Source organism: Oryzias melastigma, linkage group LG3 (genome assembly GCF_002922805.2).
Source record: "Oryzias melastigma strain HK-1 linkage group LG3, ASM292280v2, whole genome shotgun sequence".
NCBI classification, from domain to species: Eukaryota; Metazoa; Chordata; class Actinopteri; order Beloniformes; family Adrianichthyidae; genus Oryzias; species Oryzias melastigma.
Genome location: NC_050514.1, coordinates 21,301,603 through 21,327,639, shown reverse-complemented (window position 1 = coordinate 21,327,639; position 26,037 = coordinate 21,301,603). Strand labels below are relative to the sequence as shown.

Here is a 26,037-nt window from a genome sequence, read left to right as displayed (position 1 = left end):
TTTCAGAAAACGGGGATTATGGCTTCATTGATTTGAGCTCGACAGTTTTAGCCTGATGATCAAATTTGGCCTCTTACTCTTCATTGCTTGTGTTATGTTCTGTTTGCCAAAGCATTCAGCATTTAGCAGACTTTTATTGTTCACTTGTGCCCATGTGAATGCAGGTGTTTCAGTCCAGAGGAAATGTGACATTAGGTAGCCGAAGTTCAACCTGTGTGGAGTTGGGGGTGTTTGAAAGAAAGGCATATGTATATTCATGTTTACAGACGTTTCTCAGTCCATGGAGACAGTGAGGCGGCTCTCACACGTCTAGCTGTTCAGCAGTGAAGATCTGCAATACGTCTGTGTTTTTTTTTTGTTCACAGTCCTCAGCTCCTCACATCTCTGGTTGCTCTGCCGTAACAGTTTGGTTTCGTGGTTCAGGTGACTCATAACGCTGATGGAAGTTTCTTTTCCTCAGCTTCTCTGGGGCTTTTCTCCACAAAACGATCTCCTGAACACAGTAGGAAAAACAAGAAAGCATTTTTAGCCAACTTTAGACAAATTTTTTGAATGCTTTTGTACTAGCCAACAGCAGATTAAAAACAGAAAACAAATGCAGAAAAATAACATCCAGGGTAACAGTAAAAGACAAAAAAAGTACAAAAAAGTCACTGATCCTAAAAGGATTTTTTTGGGTTATGAGGATTTACCTGTTGCTTAAAGTATCTTCTGTCCTCTTCATCAACCAGAACCAGATTGAGGAAGTAGCGTACAGAGAACTTCTTATTGACATCCCTCATGGTTGGTGTCAGATCATATCCTGTGACAAATTAGAGACAGTCATGGGCTATCGCCCTGATTTTTCCCTGTTTGGAGTATTAGTAAGCTGAGGGTAAAGAAACATTCTTACCCGCCAGGAACAGCCTGATTGGAATTGATTCTCCTTTCACCGGAGCTCCATCCATAATCTCGTACTTTGCAACCGTCTCGGTCTCTGTAGTTGTACTGGGACCTTTAAGTTTACACAGTAGATCAAATAAGATAAAAATCCAAAACTGGATAAGGTAAAGCAAACAGTAAGTAGGAATGTCTATGCTTTTATGTGCACACAAATTATTTGCAAAACAGATACCGAACAACATATAAAGATAATTAAAAAAAAAAAACAGAATAATTGCTGCATTGGTCTAGGGAAGGATGGAGTATTTGAAATTGGCTAAAGTTATTTACACATATTTCCATGCAACCAAGCACAAAAACTGATGGAAATTCATGTCACGTTGCTAGCACATATTGTAGGTGTGTCCAAGGCTAAATGTGCTTGTTGGCTGCACATATTAACCTAACTGTAGCCCGAATCCTTCCTCCAGAAGTCTGTGCATCTAAGAAGATGTTTTGCACTGTCCGCATGTACTTAGAAAATGATGTGCATATAGTCACCATTATATTTTTCTGTGTTTGCCGAGCCTTCTTACCAATCCCTGTGATCTCCTTCTTGATGAGCTGCAGTTCCATGTGTTGGATCTTGATTCTGACCAACAGAAAGTAAATCTTCCCGACGATTACATCCTTCAAGTGGTACCTAACAGTTAAAGGAAAAAAATATCTCAAAAGAAGTCCAAATTGATGTAAAGTTTTTTTTTAATTGAATCAGACATAATGCCATTCAAATATATATATATATATATATATATATATGTCTTACTTGGATTTATTATATTCAAACTCAATGTGCAGACAGTCTTCTATGCCAACCTCCATCTTGATTGAGTTGTTAACGTCTGGGTAGGTGGCCAGCTGGTGGACAATTAACTCATATTCTTTCACTAAGTCGGACAAACGGCGAACTATTGTCACCCTGAGGAAATATCTGCAGGAGTAATACACATGAATCCATGTAGAGTATTAGACCATCAGAAGGTTTGAAAACATCTGCAAAACAACATCGCAACAGATCACAAAGAAGAAACCAATTACCCCCTACATAAACAGATTACAATCTAAAATATAAAGTAAACACTGCTTAGGTTGAATATTTTTACTTTGAGCTTAAATCATTTTACTAGAAATTTACTGTGTCTAGTGATCAAGCCAGAGCTGCCCATCCCTGGTCCTGGAGATCTACCACCCTGCCTGTTTTCCAGTTCTCCCTGCCCTCCTTGCTGCTGATTAGCTGCCTCAGGTGTTAACACATTCTGGTTGACTGAATACACCTGATCCAGGTAATCAGCAGCAACAAGTGCAGGGAGAGCTGGAAAACAGGCACAATGATAGATCTCCAGGACCATGGATGCACAGCCACGAGTTTTGGCAAACCCTGAAAATAAGCTTGACCAGCTATTTCACCTTCCCACCATCCTCCCCTTTGCAGATTGTAAATTCAAATACAAAAAATAAAAAAACTAACAAAAAAATGTTGGCTCCAGTAAATATGTACTGCAGATTACCTCAATAACTGATTTATCTCTAAATATATTCAAACATCTCCCTCTGTTGGAGCAAATGTAGAAAATAAAAAAAAATCCTGTAGAGTTTGTTTCTGTGGTGCAGCAATTCTACGTTTATTGAACACATCAGTAGTGAGAGACAGACTTGCTTAAACAGAATTTAAAAAACTTAATGAAATCTAGATGTTGCAGACAGCGTTTTTGCTGTACCTTAGTCTGACGTTGACTCCTGTGTAGGACTCATACGGCTTCTCCACCTGCATGAACTCAAAGTCATAGCTTCTGTTCTGGGTGAGTTCTCCAGGTAAAGCCAACTCTTTCACCAAATCCACAAACTCATGCGTGTTGCTCTTATCGGAGAATAATTCTGAAACACAGAGAAATTATTTAACTTGGTTACATTTTAGATAGTGGGAAATTCAAGTCAGTTGCGTGTAGTTTTTGCTTAACCTTCAGCACAATGGTCTCACTAGTTTCTACAACAAATAAGGGCTTAGCTTTACAATGACAGCACATGACTAACTCATGCCTTCCTAAATCTTTCAGGCATTTGGGAAAGCCAACCTACTGTTTGAACATAGAAAAATTCCCCCCCCTTATAAGCCAACAATTAGACACCTATTCATTTCAAAATCAAACAAGAGTGATAGCACAGAGTAAAAAATCCACTTCTTTACTCACCTATTTGTCCAACAAACTCGATCCGGATCCCCTGATGCTCAAGACGCTTTCCTCCCTGCTTCACATTCAGATTCACCTGGATGGAAAAACTTTATTTAAAAAAAAAACTCTCCCAACTAGCAGACGGGATTAAGTATACAATACAACCATTATGCTGAAAAACAACATCTAAAATATTAGAAACTTTTAGCGTAAATCCAACTTTGATTATGATTTTATAACATTTTTTATTGAGTTCTGAGCATATAGATGGCCACAGTTTCCCAAATAAACTTTGTCTGTGTCTTTTTATTGTTCAGTAGTTACATTTTGTAGAATTTAATCCAATAAATCAGTAATATTAACAGTTTGGGAACCAGATGTTGTTTTAAACAGAATAAATCATCACCACATTATTCTGTATTAAAAGCCACCAACACTCAATAATTCAATAATGTATGTTTTTTTTCCTATCTTTATATGGTCTTTTAGAAACGATTTACCTTTCCAGAGACAGACTCTCCATCGTAGAATAGATAGTGTTTCTCTACTTTCCCATCTTCTGTTTTTAGTTCAGCTGTTTTTCGGTTTTCTGCGTCGTTCAACAAGACATCTATCTCACAAACGGGACCAAACAAACCCCCCAGGAAACTCTGAAAGAACAAACATTCACAAAACCACAACATTATATCGATGGAATTTTAAAAAGAATGACAGAATATTTTTTAGCAAATAAGGCAGCACTTTTAACTGAGTTAAGGTGCTAAAAGGATCAAGTAGAGCTTTTATTCAGTTTGATCTAAAATAATTTAATAAATTTGAACTTTAACAAAAGCTCCAAAGTTTTAGATTAAATAATCTCTTCCTTTAGCTTTACAGAGATTAAAAAAACAACTTCAGCACAAGTGTTTCAACAGTCACCCTGCAGTTAAAGCTGACAAATGTCTTTTTACTCACATGACTGCATTTATTGGTAAACAAGAGGAAGTCACAGCAATATGGATTCCAAAGAAGATGCCAAGTCAAACTCTCTGCTCTGTCTAGTCTTAAATCGATGCATCTATTCATTTATTTCTATTATTATTATTACAAACTTGTACTCACTTGTTGCTTGTAAAACAACTTAAATATATAGTTGCGGTCAAATAATATCTCCTGATCAATTACACAATTTAGAAACATTTCATTAAAAAGCCATTTCATTCAGCCATTTACAAATAATACGTAATAAAAGGTCAAAGCACAATCCCTAACAGCTCCGACAACCTCTAAATCGATAAACTATAAATGTCTACTGATTTATAGACGGAATTTAAAGAGCTGCTGCTGGAATTTAGGCTGTATGTAACAGTGCAACTTCACATTCCAATGGGCTAACAAGAACCGTTAGCTTGCCGCGGCTAAATTATAGGAATCGCGCGCCAGCAGGTTATTCACAAGATTTTAATCAAATCCGCATAAACTCTATTCTGATAGTTTGACTTTACCCTTGAATACACCGACTTGGTCGCTAACAAGCTAACACATCTGAGGAAAAACGGCCTCGCAACGATATTAGTCAGCCCAGCCCCACTAGCTAAATTCTGCAATGTTTTAAGTATTAAAAAAAAACCTGCTGGAGTGCGTAACCGGAAACTTTTGATAGTACTGAGCGTGAAATCACTTGAATTCAATGAACAGTGTGGTATATAAGGATAAAAGTGTGTCTAATTGCTTTTTACACTCACCATCTCGCCGTCTTGACAGTTGAAGCTAACAGCTAGCCTCTCATCGAGTAGCCAGTCTGTCTGTAGGGAGGAGGAGGAGCTAACAAGTGTTCAGGTCATGTGACCCCAGTCACATGTTTTGTGGATCTGTGTGCTGCTTTTTGTTAGCGTCTTATCTTTACATCCAGATGAATAAGAATCAAATTGCGTAGCATTAATAGTTGTTCAAAAAAAAAAAAGTAGTATTCAATAAAAAGCTGTTTTGGAATTTTAAATGTTTTGTTGTTGTTGTTGTACAACAGTTGTCTCTGGTGAAAAATCACAATAATAATAATAATAATAATAATAATAGTCAAGATTGTTTTAACTAAATGTTATTGTGGCAAACATAACAGATGACAACAAAAGGCAATTAGAGAAACGCACATGTAAAACAAACACTAACACACATAAACAAGTAAACAAACAAACAAACAAGTAATAAAGAAGTTATAAAAAGAGAGTGCCATAAATAAACAAGAGACTTTGGGTTTTTATAAGAGACTTAGTTTATAAGATAATTAAAAGAGATACAAAAATATAATTTCACTAAAACACAAAAAAAGTAGACACAAAGAAAAAAAAAACGGTTAAAATACTGTATGAGAAAAGACAGTTTTAACCAAAGTTTCATATGTCATAAAATTTTTTATGACATAGATGAAACTTTGGTATTTTAATTACAGGTTTGGATTTTTCTGCTAAATATATATTTTAGTAGAGCCCATAGTGACAGCTGCTTGTGAAAAAGCCACAAGGGAGCATCCTTCCACATGTTTCACTTTAAATACAATAAACCTGCATCATGTGGATTGATATGAATTATGTTTGCCAGAAATTATTTAAAAAATAAATTCTTGAGTTTGGGATAAAACAATATCTTCTTAAGCCTGATCAAATGTAAACTGATCTTCTTTTAAAGGTATGAAAATACAAGGGGTGGCCGATGTGCAGCGGCAGGGCGGCTGACCTCCCATTGGAAGATTGCAGGTTCGATTCCCGTCTTGCCTGCCCTTGCAACAAAGTGTCCTTGGGCAAGACACTGAACCTCACATTGCCTCTGGTGGAAGGATTGCACTAGTGTTGGGCAGCACCGCCACCAACAGCATGTGTAAAGAACTTCTGGGCTTCAACGAAGGTAGAAAAGTGCTATACAAGTACTGTATATGCCATTTACCATGAAGTCTCAATAAAAAATAATTGTCATAAATAATTTGAGAATTTTCATATTTTGAAGTCAAGACCAGTTAATATACAGTACTTGCAGGAATACATTTTTTAATTGCACATGATAATGCAAACAGTGGCAGAGTGGATATTTATTTTTTTTTGTTTTAAACTGTTGGAATTACAAATGAAGGAAATAATATTTAAAAACATGGATTTAGCTTGAGCTTTCATACTATTTTATAAGGACCAAAATATGATCAGGTGATTTAAATACCAGACACTTCCAAAACTCTAGTCTAACTGAACTGAAATGATCAACACTGGCAGTAAATTTGAAATAATAACAGTTTTATGAGGACTTTACATCAAAGCTCCAAATGTGAAGCATGGAGGTGAGAGTATTTTAGCTTAGTTCTTTCTTCTACCTTAGATCCCACATGATTTATACATTGACAGCCTCCCTCCATCCTTTAAGTCATGCACAGAGTTTCAGGAGTCTTTTCAATTTATATTTTCTTGTTCTTAATTATATAGTTAATCTAAAAATTATTTGAAGGGCTAGTATAAGAAAAAAAATATCAGAAACTATTTTGTAAAACTGTTTATTGGTATAAATGTTTCAAATGCACGTGTAAAATGCATTCATTGTCATTTTACACACTTTGTTCATAGTTCACAATGATTGAGTAGCAGTCTTTTGGGTATTTGTGCCACACATCAAGTCTTGTGACACGACTATGCAACATTTCCTCTTCATGTAAAAAGTCACAAGATGTAAGAAAAGGGGATGCCGTAATATAAAGAAGCTCTTGTGTAACCTGCAAATCAAAACAGCTTTAAGCTGCACTAAGCAAGCTAAGCACAGACAAAGATATATATTTTATTGCACAAATAATACTATAATTTGAAATTCAATTTATGCTACAAAGTATTTTTTTTTAAATGCTTCACACATAAAATGGTAAACAATAAGAATACTGGTCATGGGTAAGTATGGTAAATCAAATCACAGTAATTCTGACCTTTCATTCCTTTTATATATTTGATTTTATAATGCCACATTTTTATATTAACTTAAAAAAAGTTGTTTCCAAACGATATGCAGAAAATTCCAATAAGAATTTGTAGCCTTGTGTGACCGGGTTTTTCCCAGCAGGTGGAGATATAAGTTTTGCTAACTGACAAGTTGTACAGTTTAAATAGATCTCAGCCTTTTGAAAGAGTTTATATCTTCAGAAGGTGGTCTTCTTCCAGGTCTGTCTTTGAAGGTTTCACCGCCTTCCTGCTTGAAAAAAATCTCTTCATTGTGCTCATACCTCCATCTGTGAACGAAGAACAGAATGCATCAAACCACTCTCGGAAAAATTAGTCAGTTGTTGAATGAAAATCCATCTTTTGTCACCAAAATACCTTTGAGCTCAGCTGTCTCTGTAGCAAAGTCTCCAGAGCCGATGTCAATTTCGGCTGCAGTTGCCAGGTCTGCCCCTTCTGAAGAACCTTCAAAACTCCCCAAACTTTCTTCAGTCACTGAAGGTGACTCTCCGTCTTCACTCTCCATTGGCGTTTCCTCCTCTTCCATCTCAACTTGATAGTCGTCTTCCTCCTCACTTGGTGGACTTTCATCTTCCACAGGTTCTGCCTCTCTGGAAACAAAATGACAAACAGAAACTGAAAAATAAGCAACCGGGAAAATATTTATTTTTCTTTGCCTCCAATATGTCATGAAAGCTGAGAGTTTATTTATTACATCATCAGAATTCATTTCTTTGAAAGACAATTAGGTAAAAAGAGGTTGCTGCAAAAATATTAGACTTTATCCACAAATGAATTATTACATTTTTGCTTAAACATAAAGCTGCAAGAACAATGAAAGAGAAAAGGGGTTTTGTTGCACAGTGAGAACAGAACCTATATCACCTTGTTGTTTCTCCTTTAAATCTAAAGTGCTGTTAGCAACTCACTAACCACTATTCTAAAGTGCGCAATTTCCTGTTCTGCCTAACGGGCGGCCATGCCGCACTAACCCGCTTTGCCACATCATAAATGAGAGTTTACAGACTGTTGTTCTCAAATGTTGGAGCTCCTACTTTAGTTCTGCTCATCCATCATCAGTTTGATGGTCAACTCTATCTATTTTCCATAAAATCAATACAGAAAAGGACATAAAAATTGAAAAACATACAGACTTGTTCACTATCTTATAACAGTTTTTTTGTTGGAACATAAATATTCAAATGTTAATCCCAGTGATTACAGATACTTCAAATAAATGTTTTTTAAAAAGTTGAAGTTCGAGAAGTAATACGATGGTTCAGACTATTAGCAGTCACAAAACTGTCAACTTTAAATAAAATACCATATTTTCAAAAACTTATTTTTCTTTTTTTAAGCTTCAACTATCATCATTTCAAGTGTTTTCTGTTGGAAGTCGTAAATTTATACATTTTATTTATATATTGCATTGTTGTACACTGTTTGTGATCAGAGATGAAATTCAAATATTATATTTGTTTTGTCACAAAAGAAGAGTTTTGTATCAAACATAATTTCTTAAAATCAAAATGATGTAATATTGTTTGTGATTTACAGTGTGGACAGCAAACTTGTATTGTTTTATACTATAATGTTATGTGATCTGTTGGACAAAGGTCATTAAAATGATTCAGGAAATAGCCTGACTGAAGACACATCAGCTGCTCACACGTCTCAATCCGGAGGAAACCGATGAATGTCACATGAACCTGATGCTGAACGCAAACAACTTAAAAACCCATGACAGCTTTGAAACACAATCACCTCAACCTTAACCACACTTAAAAATATCCTCATTCTTTAGAAATTTCTTTTCCGTTGACATCATGTGTATGAATTGCTGTGTTGCATGATAATTGCCATATATCATATTTGGGAGACGATGACATGATAGGATCCTAAAAATATACATACTTACTGTCCTCCTCTGGTGTAAAGGGGTGGTTATTACTTATAATCCAACAAATGTTGGCACAAAATACCTATTTACATATTTATTTTCATTTAAACTAAGCTGGTTTTTACTCAGGAAATGTCTCCATTCCCAGATTTAACAGTTTCAGTTTGGTTGTGTTGCTTTGATAAATGTATTTAGGACACTTTGCAACTCTGTGAGCGCTAAGACATTAGATCTAGATTAGCGATCACGTGTAAAACAATAGACCAGAAGTAGCAAGCCCCAAAGAGTCACAGCCCATTTCCTCTCAACACTTCCCCTCACTTCCTTTATAGAACGAGTCTAGAACTAAAGGTTTGGTCGCTTAAAGCCTGGAAAAGCACTATTGGGGACGCATACACAGACACATACCCACAGATGTGTCATTTTATCTGTCTTTTGGATTCTCAAGTAACAACCACAACAATCTAAAATTGTTATATTTTGATATATTATATAGCTCTAAATGGTACCCCATATCTTCCTGCAAAAAATGGAACGTATATTTTTTAAATAAAAAACAACAACAATGTGTTTTACAAATAAGTAAATTGTAAAAATGAGGAACTATAAAAAAGGAAATTCTAAGTTAAGACTGAGATTGTGAACTGTGTTTTTTTCTATCAGAAAATAGATCAAATCCACAATCAGGAGCCCGCCTACATGTCTTTTCTAACTGGGAAAGTCAAGCTGATCACTCAATTATGGAGATCCCCCATAATTGAGAAAAATAAAAACAATTCAAGAGTCTTTATGTTAGCTTTGGGCAAACTGTGTAAAAAAACGTGAGTCTTTCAGGGTAACATCTGGAAATATTATCAGCAAAACATGTTGTGAATTAAAATATAAAAAATGAACGGCGTGGCCACAGTGATGTGTCATGACTATTGCAACTCAGCGATTGTCTTGTTCAGTGACATGTTGAACCAACCGCATAAACCATCCAATCTGAGTCATTTGGTACATGAATTAATGACTTCTGGGGATTCCTAAGGTCAGGTTGGAGACTTTTGTGTCTGATTTGTTGTTTCACGTTCATCCAAAATGTTCTCAAGCTGAAACTGGGACACTTCGAGGTTGCGTCAAACCTTAAAGGGTTTTTCTTTCTCATTTTTCTCAGAACTTTCTGACATATTTCCATCAAAACTCCAAAACTGGTTGCTAATGTGGATATTAGGCCCAGTCATCACAGAAAATACTTAGGATTCCAGTTTAAATAATAAAAAATCCCCATAATGTGCATGGAAGGCCCACAAAACATCTTCAAGACTTTGAGAAAGGAGGTGCATCAAAACTGTTTGCACACAGTGAAAAGTGAAAAAGAAGAAAGCTGCAAATATGAGAAAAATAAATCATGCAATTAGTGGATTTTGACCCGCATCATTATGCATCGGTCTCCACAGTCTGCTTCAACAAAGGCTGACAACACTTCCTCCGCATTGTTATCTGGAGCCTGCAAAGCCTCAGTCTGCTTCCAGTAAAGCACTAAAAGCTACGCACACTCTATGCCAAAAAACACAGAGCTGCAATGAAACCACTTTCAGTGGAAATTCAACTTTTTCCATTAAAAATATTTAGCTTTTTTTAAATTATATATTTTTTAATCTTTTAGGTTAAATAATACCTCATTTCACACACTCACCCTAAAGTAGAAGCAAAAGCTGAAAATCAACAATACCACAAAGTTAAATGATTTTCTTTTTGACAAAAGTAACAAACCAAGTTCCTCTTCCGGACTTTCTTACTCTAAATTTCCCTTTTTTTCAGTTTCTTTGGTCCTTCCTCATATCTCCACGTTGTCTTCTATTTTTGTCAGTCTTGGCTTCGTACCTCACACTTAAAGTCTGTCAGCGCATTTATACAAACACAGTACAGACGGTGAAACCCTGTGGGAGAATTTTGTGAAACTGTGTTGAATATTTGATTTAAAATCAAATCTTACGCAGGTTTAACCCCTTTTTTGCCACAAAGTGTTGTAATAGATTTTGTGGCTCATGTAATGTGACCCTTTTCTCAAAAGCTGCAGAAAGCGTGCATACGTACAGATACTGTGCAGTGGAGGAGGGCAGCTTCGAAGGTAGCTCTGGGCTCCATGGCATCTCAGGAGTCTGTTGAACCACACAGTTCGTCTGGTCCCCGTTGGGATTACATCGCACAAACTTATATACAGCTGTCCTGGGCGCTCCTACAGACAGAAACAAGTCAGTCATGAGAATGTTGTTGTGTCACAACAAAAGTATTGTATGGGCAATCTAGGATAGGTTCAGCTTGGCAGATGACACCTGCTTGTTCCTCATTGATTTCAAAAAGATGATGACAGTATTTGGAAACATGGCCGAGTAGAGTGGTTGTTCTTCAGGCGGTTTCTATGTTTCACAACAGGAAGTCTTACCATTATGGCTTTTTCTAAACCATCCGCAGCACATTTGATCAGAGAACTAATCTGAGGGAAATAACACAAAATGTTCTGGTGCTTACCACGATATTAGGTATCACGTGAATCAAGTGTAAAAAAAAACTAATACGAGATCAAGGAAGTGCAAAAAAGGCACTTTTTTTATTTTTTCCATTTTGATTCTGTGGCAGATTTGAGTTCACTGTGAAACATGACCACTTAACCAATTATGACATGTGTTGAAAACACAAACAAAGTGGAATAATATTGTGGAATTTTACTCCTCTTCTGTTAAACTTTGACTAAAAATGCAAACAATATTCAAAGAATTGCAAAGGAATAACAAGTTGATTTCTATGTCTAAAACTTAACTTTTTTTTTTTTTTAGAAAAATTAGAGTGGGTATAGTCCTACTTAACTTAAAATATGATGTGAGAAAGATTAAAGACTAGAGAATGGGGCTCACGTTTGCGTAATAACGCATTTTTCCAACTTCTTTAAATTGAGGTTTAAAAAACCCCTTCAAAGTAAACAGAGACTCATCAAGTCGGAAACTTAGACGTCTGTGGCCTTTCCGTTTTGATAAGATGTGAGCAAGATAATCAACTTTTTTTTAATCCCATCATCATGGCGCATTTTAGTAAAATATGGGACGTTTCCCCCTTTAGTCTGTTTTACAGACGCTGCTTTCCCCCAAAGTTATTAGTTTGAGCTGTCACAGACTACAGTGTCATTAAATTACAGCAAACAGTTGACATTTGGAAAGAGAAACAAGAAAACTAAAACTGAGTTTAGGGCTCATTTATGTGCGTCATGGCGCAGCACTTTAACGGGTTTCAATTTCCAGATGTGAAACAGATCACTCTATATTATATAAATCGACATTTTTTGTCACTTTCTCAACAAAATCAAAACAATCTAACAATGGACTCACCCTTTACGTTTATTAAAGCGAGGCAGGAGAAGAGCAGAATCAGAAGCAGTTTCATCCTTTAGTCTTTTTTCGCGCAAACAAAAGTCAAAAAGCCCCTCTTTTCTTTTCAGTCGTGAAGAAGCCTCCTCTTCGGCTGGTGTTGAGTAATAACTGCCTCCCTCCGCCGCTTAAATTCCCCTCAGAGGAGCTCAGCCCTCCGAGTGCGTCATGGTTTCCTGAAACCTTCAGCTAAAACCTGAACATCCTCAGTGGAAACTTACATTTCTGCCTCCCTCATCTGATTAGGTTTGCGCAAAGTGCGCAAATGGACGGAAGAAGAAGAGCTCAAAGATAAAGCAGCTGAGAGATTCAGTCGTTCAGAGAGATGCGCTAATTTTATGAAAGAGGAAACAGTTTTTCTTGATTGCTTTAATCTCCCTCCGTCTGTTTCTGTCTTAGAGAAAGGAAAAAACAAAAGTGTCTCACGGATGGAGGGGCTTCCCCTTTTATTTGGATCACTTTTAGTGTCTGTTACTTTTTATTTTCCATTTAATCAAAATTTTAGGACTTTTTTTCAATTGTGATTTCACACTTTGTCTATGTCACTGTTCTGAAAATAGGATTTTATTTATAGTAAAGATGAATCAAAAGTTATATTCTGGGAGAAAAGGTGTGAACATTCCTTTCAACTATCATGATCTGTGGTGGCCAATCCCATTCTTGTGGAAATTTAATTTTGAACAATCCAATTCAGTGACTAAACTCAATCCAGGACATCTTTAGTCAAAGATTCAACTAGTATGACTCACAGATAAGATAAATACCTGATACTGAAGTGCATATTAAGTTTTCCTTCTATTTCTCACAAGATGAATTAAATATGTGTACAAGTAGAAGAATTAATGGACAATCCATTCACATTTTAGCTTCATAGAGTTCAACTCACTGTTGTTTTTCCACATCAAAATAATACAAATGGAACATCATTAGACCACACTATCACATGACTTTGCAAAATTCAAATGTTTCCACTCATTGGACTGTATTGATGGCTTGACTATTTGTTGGTCATTTTTACGTATGTATTTATTTTATTTTCATGGCACACAACAATAAATTACAAAATGTTCTAGTCTTTGGTGAAAATGTAAGAAGAAAATGTATTATCTCTGCTGCCCCATTTCACTGAACTAATCAAATTCAACCAAACAAATCTCTTTATAGTTAACATAAATATATCAAATGGCTGGCCAACGCAACAAAAGCTGAAAAAAAACAAAAAACAAACAAGATAAAATTATAGTCAAATAAACCTACCTTACAGGAGTGTCAAACTCTATCGCACAGGGGCCAAAATCCAAATCATAGGTCACGGGCCGAACAGGATAAACATTTATAGAACACTGAAACTACATTTTTAAAACTTTAAAACCATAATTTTTTAACATAATTATTAACTACATATAGCATTACGGAAATAATGCTAGTGTGAATGCTATATTTGGCTGCTGAAATTGCCTAAAATTGATTGCTGAAAATGCTGAAGCTGATAGCCAGCTAAAATATGAGCTAAAAGCCAAATTAGCCTAAAAAAAAAAAAAAAAAAAAAGAAGAGGTAAGCCAAAACAGCTAGCATGTAACTGAAAAAACTAAACTTAAAATTAACCTAAAAATGTGGGAAAAAGCCTAAATTAGCCAAAACAGCTATCATGTAGCTGAAATATTAGCTAGATTCCAAAATAGCCTAAAACAATCTTAGTAAATGCCAAAATGGTCCAGAAAGCTAGCAGAATTACAATTTTTAAAACTTTAAAACAGTAACTTTTTAACATAATTATGAATAATAAAAAGGCAGGAATATTATTCTTGAATAAATCAACTTAAACCTTAGATAACTTTCAATATTTTACTCTTCATAAAAATATATTTTGTCAAAATTATACAAGTTAGAAATGAGTGCAAGATAATACCGGGCCAATAATAACAATAAAATAAAATGATAGAATTACCTGGAGGGCCGGATCTGGCCCCCGGGCCTTGACTTTGACATATGTGCTTTAATCTATCAATTGTATTCATTTATTTCATTCTGAAACAATTTCATAGTGGTGTTGGTTGATTAATTTAATCACTTGTCTCAGACATGTTGATCTGGGTGGATAAGTCGATTAATTGTTACACACCTTTGTGGGAGTGTGTCATACTGTTAAAGGAAGCCTTTTGACGACATTACGTGCATATAATAGAATTTGGATCATATTGTGCAGAGTGTCTTGTAAAACAAAACAAAAACGGCCCACTCTAATCAATATTTGTCTGGACCATACCAATGCACAAACCCCCCCAAAAAGTGAGCTGTGAGCAGACTCAGCTGCATGCTATATTATCTTATCTATAAGTTGATGGAGCTGTGCTTGTGGCCAAGAGTGGAGGCACATTTGTTTTTGTTTCCTGTTAATGTCATCATTTAAACATGTTGGAGCATGCATTTGCTCATTTAATTTTAAGCCTTTTCTTTCTTTTTTTAATTTTTACTGGAAGTGAAACAATGCGGAGTGAGAATGAGTAAAGTTTAAATTAGCTGACTTGTCAGAATCCTGGTAAAGGATGTGGTAATGTTGTATGGTGTAATTTTCTGAAGAGAAATTGGACCTCCCTGTCTCACCTTAGGCACAACCAGAATTACTTCTTTATTATCTTATTTCCATTTACTACAATATATTTTTGTGTGTGGGGTATGGGTTTTTGCTAATATCTACCTGGAACTAGGTAAATCAATCATGTGTTCACATGACTAATACTATTGTGGTGTAACCGCAACTTCTAAGCACAAATATGGAGATATTATAAACACAAATGTGCACAGATGTTGACATATTTGTGAAATTAAGCCAGAGTCACACAACCCATTTGCAGAGAAGATGATTGGTTCTAAAAACCTGAGATGTGTTGCAACTCCTGTGCAACTGTTGGGAGGAAATGATGACTGTTAGCTTCATGGAGCTGCTGTGATCAGTTTTTTCTTTGTCAAAGGTCAAGATTGCTGAGACTGCTTACGGTCACTTTGCATGACCACAGGGTCTATTCCAGGGAATCTGGACCAGCTTGGTAACCATCAGTTCCTTTTTTTTCAATTTTTTTTGCCAATGTAATGAGAAAAAGTTATCGGAAATTTCAAGTTGTTTCAAAATCTCCGAAGAAGAATCGGGGGGCAGAAAAAGCATCCATGTGTAAGTCTAAAAATCCAAATTAATAAGATAAATTCAGATTTCTTCTTGTTTTTTATCCATGTTTATTATTTAAGTTATTGCTAGGAAGTGTTTTATTTTTTTTAATTCATATATGCAAATGGTGCAACTGATGTGGAAACTGAACCGTCAGCTTGCATTTTGTAAAAAAGGAGCAACGAAGATCTTATGCAGTCAGACCAGACGTGTGGGTTAATACCAAATTTATGGGGTCATGCAACTTTGATCTACAAAATGTGGCTTCCTTCTTTCTTCAACTCTCTCATATCATCACACAACAGTCACAACTGCAGGCTGCAACTCGTGCTTCTGCTTCTACCTCAGTTTTATTCCGCTTAATCATGAAATCTGTTCTGACAACAGTCTGAGATGTTTTACATATCAGGAATTCCAAGAATACATCAATGTTTTAGCAGATTCAAAATAACAGTTCATTGGCAAATAAGTTGCAGAACAACTTTTATATGAACACTTTTAGAAAGTTATCACAGTAAGTAAAAAAAAAAATCAGATTTTAAACAAAAAGCAAGACTTTTTTTGCTGAAACTTGTGAAGATGTCAGAAAACAAGTGCTCCAGTTTCATATTCAGCTTTTTATTACACCTATAAGGAATGGTACTATGGTATTAGGATGGATTACTACATTGGTTTAAATTATACACACCATCTGCTGTGCACAAAACAGACTGAATACTGGGATCCATCAGGGAGAAACACGCGGGCTGGAATGGATTGAGATCACATCATGCAGACTGTGATAAAAACTGAGTCAAGTCCATAATGACTGTTGTTCTGTGGACTCGCAGCACAGGCGTCTAATTTCAGAGAAAGCAGATATTTGCACAACATTTACTGCTCTTTACCTCAAAGTGTCCCATTATTATTGCACTCATGAAGTCTTGTTGTGCACTTCTATGCAGAGAGAAGCACATCAAACTAGTTTAGTTAAATGGAGAACTTAATAGAAAAAGAAGAAATTGTGAGTTAAAATCTCACTGACTATTTATGAGGGATAGATGCTTTATTGCTGTAAAAAAAAAAAGAATTTATCCTTAAAGCTTCACAAAGATGTAAGTCAATTTTACCACATCACTTAAGAATGTCTTTGTGCCACAAAAATGAGATATTCTTTTTATTAACCAGAAAGTGTAATCACAATATATTAAGAGCACATAAGTTAAAGAGCTTGTAATGGATTCAGCAGTCATGTGAAAGCAGCATGCTCACTGGAAAAAAGGACAATAATTACCAGAATGAACAGAGACAATGACTGTCAGTGACTTTTGCTAAACGTGGTTTCAGCAGAGCTCCAGTCGGGGAACAGCAGCACTTTTCAGTTGTTAGCAGCCATCCTCGCTTTCAGCCGATTGATTTTCAGAGGGAGGAGACCCACCATCTCCCTACTCAACTCCAGCTCTGTCTCTGCGGCGGCTGCAGCTTCAGGGTGGGCATCACAATACTGCACCACGTACCTAGACGAAGATTTGAGATAAAAAAAAATAAATAAAAATTAACCTCGAAGTCAGCTAGTTTTCTACTCAGCAAGCAGCGCAAAGTCCGCCTCGACACCCAGAGAGCGGATTGGGTCGATTAGTCCTACGTCCCGTGGAGAATAGGGCTGGGTTGATAAAATCAAATAATCGTTTTCAATTGATTTAAACTTAACACATCAAAAATCGGTTCATAGAAACATAGATTTAGCACATGAAGCTAAAGTCTGCTAAAGTCATGTGTCTGATGACAAAATAATTAAAGTTATGAATACTACAGAGGCTTTGAACTTTTATGCATTAAAGTCTGGTAGCTTGATGCTAACGTTTAATGGAATTTCCCATAGGACGGCTAATGCTAACGCTCGGTCGACGTAAACATACATTGCTAACTAAATGAACATCTTTATAGACTCAAAGCATGAATTTTCCAAAGTCTTTTAAGGAAATATTTTTAAAAAATAACCATTTATGGTCTAAAACGCTGTTTTTTGCTCATTCTTTGATTATTTTTTTTTTAAAAAGTGTAATGCTATACAACAATCGCCACCTAGTGGCCAAACTGAAACGCCCTCCAGGAGAAGCAGAATAATGTTTACAATGTTAATGATCTAAACATTTTATTAGAGGTTCTCCTTTGGAGAAACCATGAAACACTGTACGATATTAACAATCTCATTATTTTGTAATACATTTTACAGTATGTGAACTGCATCAGATTAATTGATGATGAGAAAACATTTAGCGTTGAGTGTTTCAAAAACACGTTTAGACTTTTTTTATATTAATTATTGGGCAAATCGGTGTAGGAAAGTGGGAAAATGTCACATTTTTACCAGATATTATTAACAATCTAAGTTCAATGCGGCTTATAAGAAAACTCTGATGAACAGAGATTCTAGCAGTTTTTAAATGTGTCACTTACACACGAAATTGGAGATGAGAAAAGAGTCTCAAGTCTCAAATGTGGTTTTGTGTGCGAAACAAGCTATTTGTGCGTAATTTTTTGAAGCTTTGTATGTGTAGTTAGTTTCAAGTTGTTGTCATTTTATTTCTGCATTTGTAAGTAAATAGTTTTTTTTTATTTTGTAATTGTTGTACATATGAATACATAATTACAAGTACACACAGTTACAAACAAAATGTACTGTATGAAATACACACACATACACAAATTGGATGAGTCTACTTTCTCTCTATAAATTTGATCCATATTTGAAGGTTTTTTTTACTTACTTGTAGTTTTCTAGAGATTTGTTGAGGTTGTCCAGCTGAACCGGCGGCGAGGAGCTGATCAGCTTGCCGTGCAGTCGGGCCACTCTGAATCGAGCCACCAGAGCCGGTCTGAGGACTTCTTCCTCCAGGTGTTCGGGATACTTCCCCTCAGGAGAACACAGGGAGTCCAGGAACATCTGAAAGTACCTGGAGAGGATTTCAGATCACTCACGGGTGTAACGTGTTCAAGAAGGCTTCAGAGCTGTGACGGGGATGCTTACTTGGCCGAGGCGGAACACAGATGGTTGAATTTTTTTATGGTATGACTGTCGAGGGACTGACTATCTGCCTGTCTGTTGGCCAGAGTCAGCTTCAGATCCATCATTTCATTGTAGGTCTCGGCCAACTCAAACATCAGCTGTCTGCGGATTAAAAGGTAGTACTGGGAATTCAAGTCTGAGGAGACATTAGAATCGGAGATCAGTTCTTCTGTTCATTTATTTTGACAATATCACAGACGAACTTGTCATACCGTTACAGATGGGTTCCAGCATGTCAACCCTTCTTTTGTGCATTTTGCAGCGCCGCTCTACATCCTCCTCAAAGAAAGCCAGGGCCTGGAACAGAGCGCTGTGGTCCTGCAAAATCTCAATGTGGTCCGTCACATACCCATCCATCTGGAAGTACTCCTTTGCCTTTAGACGGAGAACACACAAAGATGCAGATAGGAAAAGAGAACACATTATATGAAACATTCTTTTGAAGATGTTTTTTATCTAAATGACTCTTTTTTTTAAATGGAACTGCACACATGGAGGCAGTGCAGTGACCTTACATAAATGTTTCACTAACTAAATTAAAGTTTAAAATAATAACTTTAATAAAGCATTCCTATAAGAGAAAATCATTTTTTGCCTGAAAAAAATGCAAGGAATTATTTAAAGAAAAACTGCATGATATTGATTTTTCTCATAAAAGATAACTTCAGGTTAAACTAATCTTTTTTTTTAACCCCAAACCTTGTGTGTGCAAACTCTCTGCAGTGCATGAATGGCTCTCAGGAAATGGTATACTGCATTAAAGGCAAACTCACAGAAACTGAGTGATCTGACGCCACCAAGATACAAACCGCACGAGTAAAACTGAGCACGGACACACACTGTGGGTTTGTATTGGTTAAAAAGAACGTCACAGAATTGAGAATTTGTAGTCAGCAGAGTAAAACACATTCAGTTTAACATCCGTTAGTGTTAATAATAAAGTCTTCAAGCCTCATTAGTTCAGTTCTGTATTAACTGTAAGTGTATATTCTTGTAAAAAACAACAATAAACAAAAATAAAAACACCAAAGCTCCAAATTTTATTTCTACATATGTTTAAGATATTTACATGTTAGTATCAGCTTGTTTTTTATTATTTATCTGGCTTTATTTGGCTGTTGTTGAGTAATTTTTGAAAAACCTGGGACTTTTGAACCGATTGTTATGCATACCTGGTTGACGTAGTTCTGTCCCACCAGAAAAATAGCTCTGGCCTCTGTGAAATCCAAAGGAAGCAAATAAGAAACCTGTGAACATAAAAAGGAGAAAAAAAAAGGTTTACTTGCAAAATATGACTCCCTTACCAAAAATAGAAGTTCCTTTTCACGTGTGGAGTTTCATTCTTTAGCAAAAGTTCTTTGTAGTTTCAGGAAAACGCATTTTTACACCAATAGTTGCTTTATTAGACACTTAAATTCATTTTTTTATTTGTTTTAAGAAACTTGATAACAAATAACAGGGAGTTAGTCAGAATTAGATGTTCTGATAAAATAATACATATTGTTGCAAAAATATACTACAAAAATGATCACCATCTAACATTTGAAATTTAAAGGAGATTTTTTTCCCCACTCTGCAGACTTTTTTAAAAAAATCCACTCCAATGAAAATCGTGTTTTTAACATAATCTCGTAGCAGGTTTTTCATAATGGAGGACATATATAAAATAATTTAAGATTAATTATTCAAATTGTGCTGGATCAGGAGAAAAGGTGCGGTCGGAAAAGGCTCATGCCAGGGTCTGATTATCCACTACAATTCTGGTTCAGAATAATAGATCCACTAAAGTCTCCCTATGAAAATGTTTCTTATTTAAAAAAAAGAAAAAATGTTCCCAATAGTGTTTTATATATGGTTATGAAGTTTTTAACTAAAATCCCACAGCCTAAATGTCTTAAAAAGCCATTTTTCATGTTGATCTGAAGTCTTTGTTTTCAAAATTTCCTCTGAGGGGGCGTGGCTTTCATTACTTTGTTCTCTAAAATGCCACACATACATGTTAAAAACTCAAAAAACATGATTTTCATCAGAGCGGGACTTTAACGTCTTAGTTTTCCATAGCTGAGCAGCCATTAGGCTCAAAACTGTACGGCTGGATAGCTCTGATATTGCTCGCTGGTTTCTTTTGCAGTGCTGATGTTAGCTTGGGCTTGTGAGGTGCTATAAGCTAGTGGGAGAGGGTGTAAACAAAGGGTTGATGGGAATTAATGCAGCTACTGTGCCAACAATTACGCCCTCAACTCAAGAGGTTAATTTCTAATGAGCTCCTGCTGCTTTGCAGAAAACAGGTTTAAAAAAAGGCTTTTTGATTTTGGCTAAAAATTGCACCATCGTGATGAAAAGACCACTGGGAGGATTTTATAATAGAAAAATATACATAGTTGGAGTGGGATTTTAATGAACTAGAATCCTAAAAGACCCTAGTCTGACCTTTTCTTCCACGCTAGCAATGGAGTCAAAAGTGTCCTCAGATCCGAACAGCAGGGTCTGCTTCCTGCCCTCCTCTTCCTCTTCTCGTCTCCTCGCTCTCCTCAGCTCATCTTGCCGGTCAGTATCCAGCTCCCCTATGTTATCCTGAAAACACACAAACATGTGTATTTTAGGCTCTAATTCAGACGCTGATTGTGCAATGACAAAAACGAGCCATCACACAGACAGTCGAGAAATTACAGACTCTAAAAATAAATCCAGTCACACGTCTGGCTTTGCAGAAGTGTTTGGGCTTTTTGAGGGTGTTTTCTCTGTGGTGAATCTGACAAAAACACCCACATCATAACTCTTAACAACAAGTCACAAACATATTACTGTTACCTCCAGCAGCTTCTTAGCATCTCGGAGAAGGTTAAGACAGTATTTAATCCAACATCTTGCAATATCTGATCTCTTCTGCCTGAGCTGCTCCCTGCGGTCGCTCTCTGCCTCACCTGAGCGAGACAAAACAACAAAAGACTTAAAAACAAAACAAACCTACATTAAATCTAGATGTTGTGCTATTATTTATGACAGAGTTTTAGGGCCAGCTTAGAGGAAAAACATTTTTTTAATTACAACTTTAAAGTCCTACACTTTCGAGAAATAAGTTGTAACTCTTAAATTACAAGAATGAAGTCGCATATTTATGGCTTTAAAAGTCATAGGCTAAAGTTAAGACTTTATCCTAGTAAATTTGCATGTTTTAAAGTTGTAAAAAATTTTTCAACTTAAAAACACATTAATTTAAGAAGAGAAAAAAAGACTAATTTAAATTAAGAAAGTCATCATTTTTGAGGAAAAAAGAAATGAATTAATGAGAAAAAAGTGCTAAATTTACAAGAAGAAATAATTAAATTTATGAGAAAAGGAAATCCGAAATTTACAAGAAAAGAAGTCAAACGTGTAAGAAAGAAAGTCAAATTTACAAGAAAAAAATAATAAATTTATGAGAAAAAAAGTCATACAATTTGGAGACTTTATAAAGAAAAAACACCAAAGCTGAGTGTTTATCTGAGCCATTCTTGTAGATGAAAGATGTGGAGCATTTTGCAAAGCTTTATTTACAATTCTGAACCTTTTGGCGACTCAAAATAGAATTATTATTATTAGCATCAGAACACTGAAAATAATATGCCGAAACAGGCCCTCTTTAGAGGGAAGCATCAAACAGACTTGGTGTAGATTTTTTTTTTGTAGTCCCAGTATGTGGTCCTAATTACAAGAGATAAAGTTTGAGTTGAGATAGAAAGTCGTAAATTTACTAATTTCATCTAGTAAAATTATTTTTTTTGGTGGCCCTAATAATCCATCGTTATTATTTTTTTAAGCAGACATTTGAAATACAGGGGAGTGTTTTCTTAGCCCGTCAGTTTAATATTCTGATGAGAACCTACTCTCCTGGGCTGCTGCCTCAGAGGGAACCTCCCCAGCCAGTCCTGACACGACCGTAGCTGCTGCAAGGCAATGTCTGCCTTCCATGTAGTGACCCTGCAGCCCACACAAGCCACAAGCACAGAGTTTACAGTTGAAAGCTGTACTAACCTTAATATATTGAATCAAAAATATTTATTTTAGCTTGAAAAAAATGATCAAATTAAAATGTAGCAGAACTCTTGCAAAAAGAAAAATATTCATAAAGATATTTGACGGAAACGATTCAAGACTTACCTTAGTGATGTAGTATTGAGACAGTGTGGCAGCATTTAGAGCCCACTCCATTGGATTGAACTGTTTTAACTGGAGCTGCCTCTGTAGAGTGCTGTAGCAATAGTTAGCCGCCCGCTCATTTTCACCTGAAAGAGGAAAACATAAATTCATAATCAGATTTCTATAACTACTGCTCTGTTGTTTCATTTATATACAAATTAGTTTAATATATTATATTCAATAACTCAAAGGATCAAAATTATTTTTACTCCTATTTTAGTGAAAAGCTTCAACATAAAAGAGCACATCTTTAACCTGCAGGTAAATGCAACATGGTAGAATCCAAAAAGATGTGAGCATAAACTGATTATTGCAACACTTGTGTTCAGAAAGTTCATTATAGTCTATCCAGGATTTGGACTTCATTTACTCACCAAGGTATTGATACACTTGTGCAAGGTAGTACAAAGTATGAGTGTAGGCCAGCTCAAACCTAGTGAGGAGGGAGATGAAACTAAATAAAAAACAGTAGTAGGAAAAACATTTTATTAAAAAACAAAAATGAGTTTTGGAGTTTCTACTTCTTGGTTCGTTCCTGATGCGTCAGCTGGTTCTCCTCAGAGCAGAAGTACTCGCTCATGTCTGTAGGAGGACTCCCATTCTGAAAACCAGGAAATATAGACAATAAGGAGGATTTTACCCACTTTGTTCCTGCAAGTGGCAGCCCTGTGAGACAAATTAAACAAACTTAAAAGACCTTTTTTCATAATTACAAGGTTACTATCTAGTATGAAAACACACAGGGTGGTGGATCAAACTATTTCACCTTAGACAGGGCTCTAGAGTGCGACCAATTTGGTCCCACATGGGACAGATTCTTTTCAAAGGTGCCCCTAAAAACAAATTCTCGGTCACACCAGTTCACCCAGTCGTTCTGTGAGGAGAAAAGAAAAAAAAAAAAAAACAATCCCCACGACTCCGAAAGTCTTATTCCTGTATATTTAAGTAAATGTAAAAAGTATACGTAAATTTAAGGCGTTGTTTTCAAGACCTTGCATATGAAACATTAAGGCCAATGTCTCTGCCTAATTGCCAGTCTTATGTACAAAGAAAAATTTAACACCAGGATTTCAGAGCAATAATTTGTTAAACAAACAAAACTACATTACCCTGAATGTAAAATACAAATAACCAATAGGTAATAAAGCAAAAATAAACATCATTCACAGACAAAGTCAACTTCTTAGCTCTGTGTGTCTGTCAGGAGTGGAGCCAACAATGTGTGACGAGGTCGTTAAGTGAATGCACATGCGCAAAACCTCTCATCTGGCCCGGCTAGCGTACCTAGCTCAGGTGCCACAGAAGAGAGGATGGCATCTTCCCATTGACTGCTGTCAAATGAGCCGTTTGAGTTTCATACAATACTTATGGTAGCAGGGCTGAGAACGCTGGAAAATCTCCACCAGACTCCACGGAGCTTCTGGATGTGACCACGGAAATGCGAACGGCGGCTCATTTGACCGCAATTGTGAAGGATTGTAAATCAGTGAAAGTTCGATCGATGAAGCTCTTCACATCCTCATCCGAGGACATTTTTATGAAGCAGCAGTGAAGATTTACACTAGCAAGACACAGACGTATCATAATCAGACAGGGGAGGGATCAGGGGCGGAGCTGGTCAGCTCAGCACCAAAAGCCACGCCCCCTCAGAGGATATGCAGATCAACATAAAAAATGGCTTTTTATGACATTTATGTTGTGGGATTTTTGCTAACGTCATAATCATGATAAAAACACAATTAAGAATGTTTTTTTAATTTAAAAAAATTGTCAAAGGGGGACTTCAGAGTGCAGAAAATATGGTATACAACTGCTGCAGAGGGCCCCATGTTATTGCTTGTCTGGGGCCCCTGAACTACAAGTCCACCCCTGGTTGATTGTCATATATTTTTGTAACTGCAAATGCAATCCTCCTGGTATGTTATAATAACATATATTTATATATAAAATTTGTTATTGTACCTTTCTGTCTCTTCTTTTTGTAATATTTGAAGTTCTGTAAATGAAGGTAAAAAAAATAAAAATAAAATCTGCTTTTGAACTATCCTAGAATGAATGAGATTTTCCACAAATATATGAGAGAGTAGTTGTGTCTACTGCTGGTGTTTCACGTGACTATCAACCGTCTATAAGCAGGTGTACCTCTTTCATGTAACGCTGGTAGATGGACTCGGCAGTTTCTAGGAAGCCCTGGGCCTTCTCCGTCTCATCTCTGCCTGCCCAGAGGATACCCAGCTGGTTCTGTCAACACGAAGGAAAAAAGCAACAACACATGATCAGGGAGGGGATCTCCATCAGCTGATCTGCCACAAAGGGTCTATTTGTAGTCGCACAACCTGTAGTTGCACTAACAAGGCCATTTTTCTCCTTCTAAAGACACAAAACAAGTCATAAATGCAGCAGACTGGATATGAAGTGAGTGTAAGGTGGCACACATTGCCAATTTTACCCTGACGTGAATGAACAGCGACACGTTCTCCGATGACACCCTGCATTTGTCCAGATGCTTCATACAGTTCATCAGATGTTCCTGCCCGGCGGACAATTCTTCTGTGTCCACGTGGTTGACGCCCAAATAATAGTCCACTGCGGCGAGCTTGGCCGCTCGGTCCCCGGCGCGCGAGTCGCTGCTCCAGCCCCGGCTGAACGCATCCTCCTTGTCCCCGTCCAGAGGCTGCTCCGCCGGCTCGGGCTCGCTGCTCTCTCCGCCGTCAGGCTCTTCGCCATCTCCTTCTTCGAAGTTCTTCAGCGTGCAGTAGATCTCCCTTAGAAGATCCCTTGCCTTGTATTTGGACCGGAACAGGTCGTTTTCGGGGTCGTTTCGGGATTCTACGTCGGTGAGATGTTGGGCGTTGGTGAATTTGGCGCAGACAGCCTTCCACTCGTTACTGCTGAGGGACGCCATGATTGTTTTCCTCTGCGGCTGTTGACTCTGTTGGTTTTATATGTGGATCACGGGCGTTACTGCCATCTCCTGGACGACTGTGGTACTACGTCGTTTATTTTTTTTTTTAGTTCAAAAAGGCAACTGAATAAATATTCTTGAAAATATAAAAATGTTTCTGCTTTAATTCAAAAGAGCCAATCTAAGTGAAATAGTTTAGCTTTAAATAATGTATTTGAGAAGAAGCTCTACCACTTCAGAGTTTACGTTTAGACTTACAAAAAGATAAAAAACAAAGCTAAAACAAATAAATACTTGAAGAGAAAGCTAATTTAACTGCAAGTGTCAAGTGACATAACTAAAAAAAAAACAAAAAAAAAAAACCCAAAACCGCAACTATAATTCTAGCAGAAATCACGCT

General features: G+C 36.5%; 3 protein-coding genes across 3 annotated transcripts; all 3 read right to left on the bottom strand.

Annotated features, from left to right (window-relative positions):
- Positions 1 to 114: 114 nt before the first annotated feature.
- On the bottom strand, positions 115 to 4,965 carry vps26a (VPS26, retromer complex component A). The gene is made up of 9 exons (XM_024295968.1): positions 4,817 to 4,965; positions 3,593 to 3,742; positions 3,111 to 3,186; positions 2,640 to 2,796; positions 1,688 to 1,852; positions 1,458 to 1,564; positions 893 to 994; positions 693 to 802; positions 115 to 493 (listed from the first exon to the last, which is right to left on the bottom strand). Exons 1-9 carry the CDS (start codon positions 4,817 to 4,819, stop codon positions 377 to 379), a joined length of 987 nt encoding a protein of 328 aa, XP_024151736.1. The 5' UTR covers positions 4,820 to 4,965; the 3' UTR covers positions 115 to 376.
- A 1,625-nt stretch (positions 4,966 to 6,590) lies between these two features.
- Positions 6,591 to 12,494, bottom strand: LOC112160305. The gene is made up of 4 exons (XM_024294731.2): positions 12,302 to 12,494; positions 11,016 to 11,157; positions 7,415 to 7,647; positions 6,591 to 7,326 (listed from the first exon to the last, which is right to left on the bottom strand). The coding sequence occupies exons 1-4, from the start codon at positions 12,354 to 12,356 to the stop codon at positions 7,229 to 7,231; spliced, it is 528 nt and encodes a 175-aa protein (XP_024150499.1). The 5' UTR covers positions 12,357 to 12,494; the 3' UTR covers positions 6,591 to 7,228.
- Positions 12,495 to 15,835: 3,341 nt separating this feature from the next.
- On the bottom strand, positions 15,836 to 25,637 carry kifbp (kinesin family binding protein). Its single transcript, XM_024296049.1, has 13 exons — positions 25,182 to 25,637; positions 24,875 to 24,973; positions 23,254 to 23,333; positions 23,107 to 23,165; positions 22,694 to 22,818; positions 22,420 to 22,513; positions 21,365 to 21,477; positions 20,984 to 21,127; positions 19,726 to 19,800; positions 18,766 to 18,928; positions 18,515 to 18,689; positions 18,255 to 18,440; positions 15,836 to 17,000 (listed from the first exon to the last, which is right to left on the bottom strand). Exons 1-13 carry the CDS (start codon positions 25,635 to 25,637, stop codon positions 16,862 to 16,864), a joined length of 1,908 nt encoding a protein of 635 aa, XP_024151817.1. The 3' UTR covers positions 15,836 to 16,861.
- Between the last annotated feature and the right edge of the window lie 400 nt (positions 25,638 to 26,037).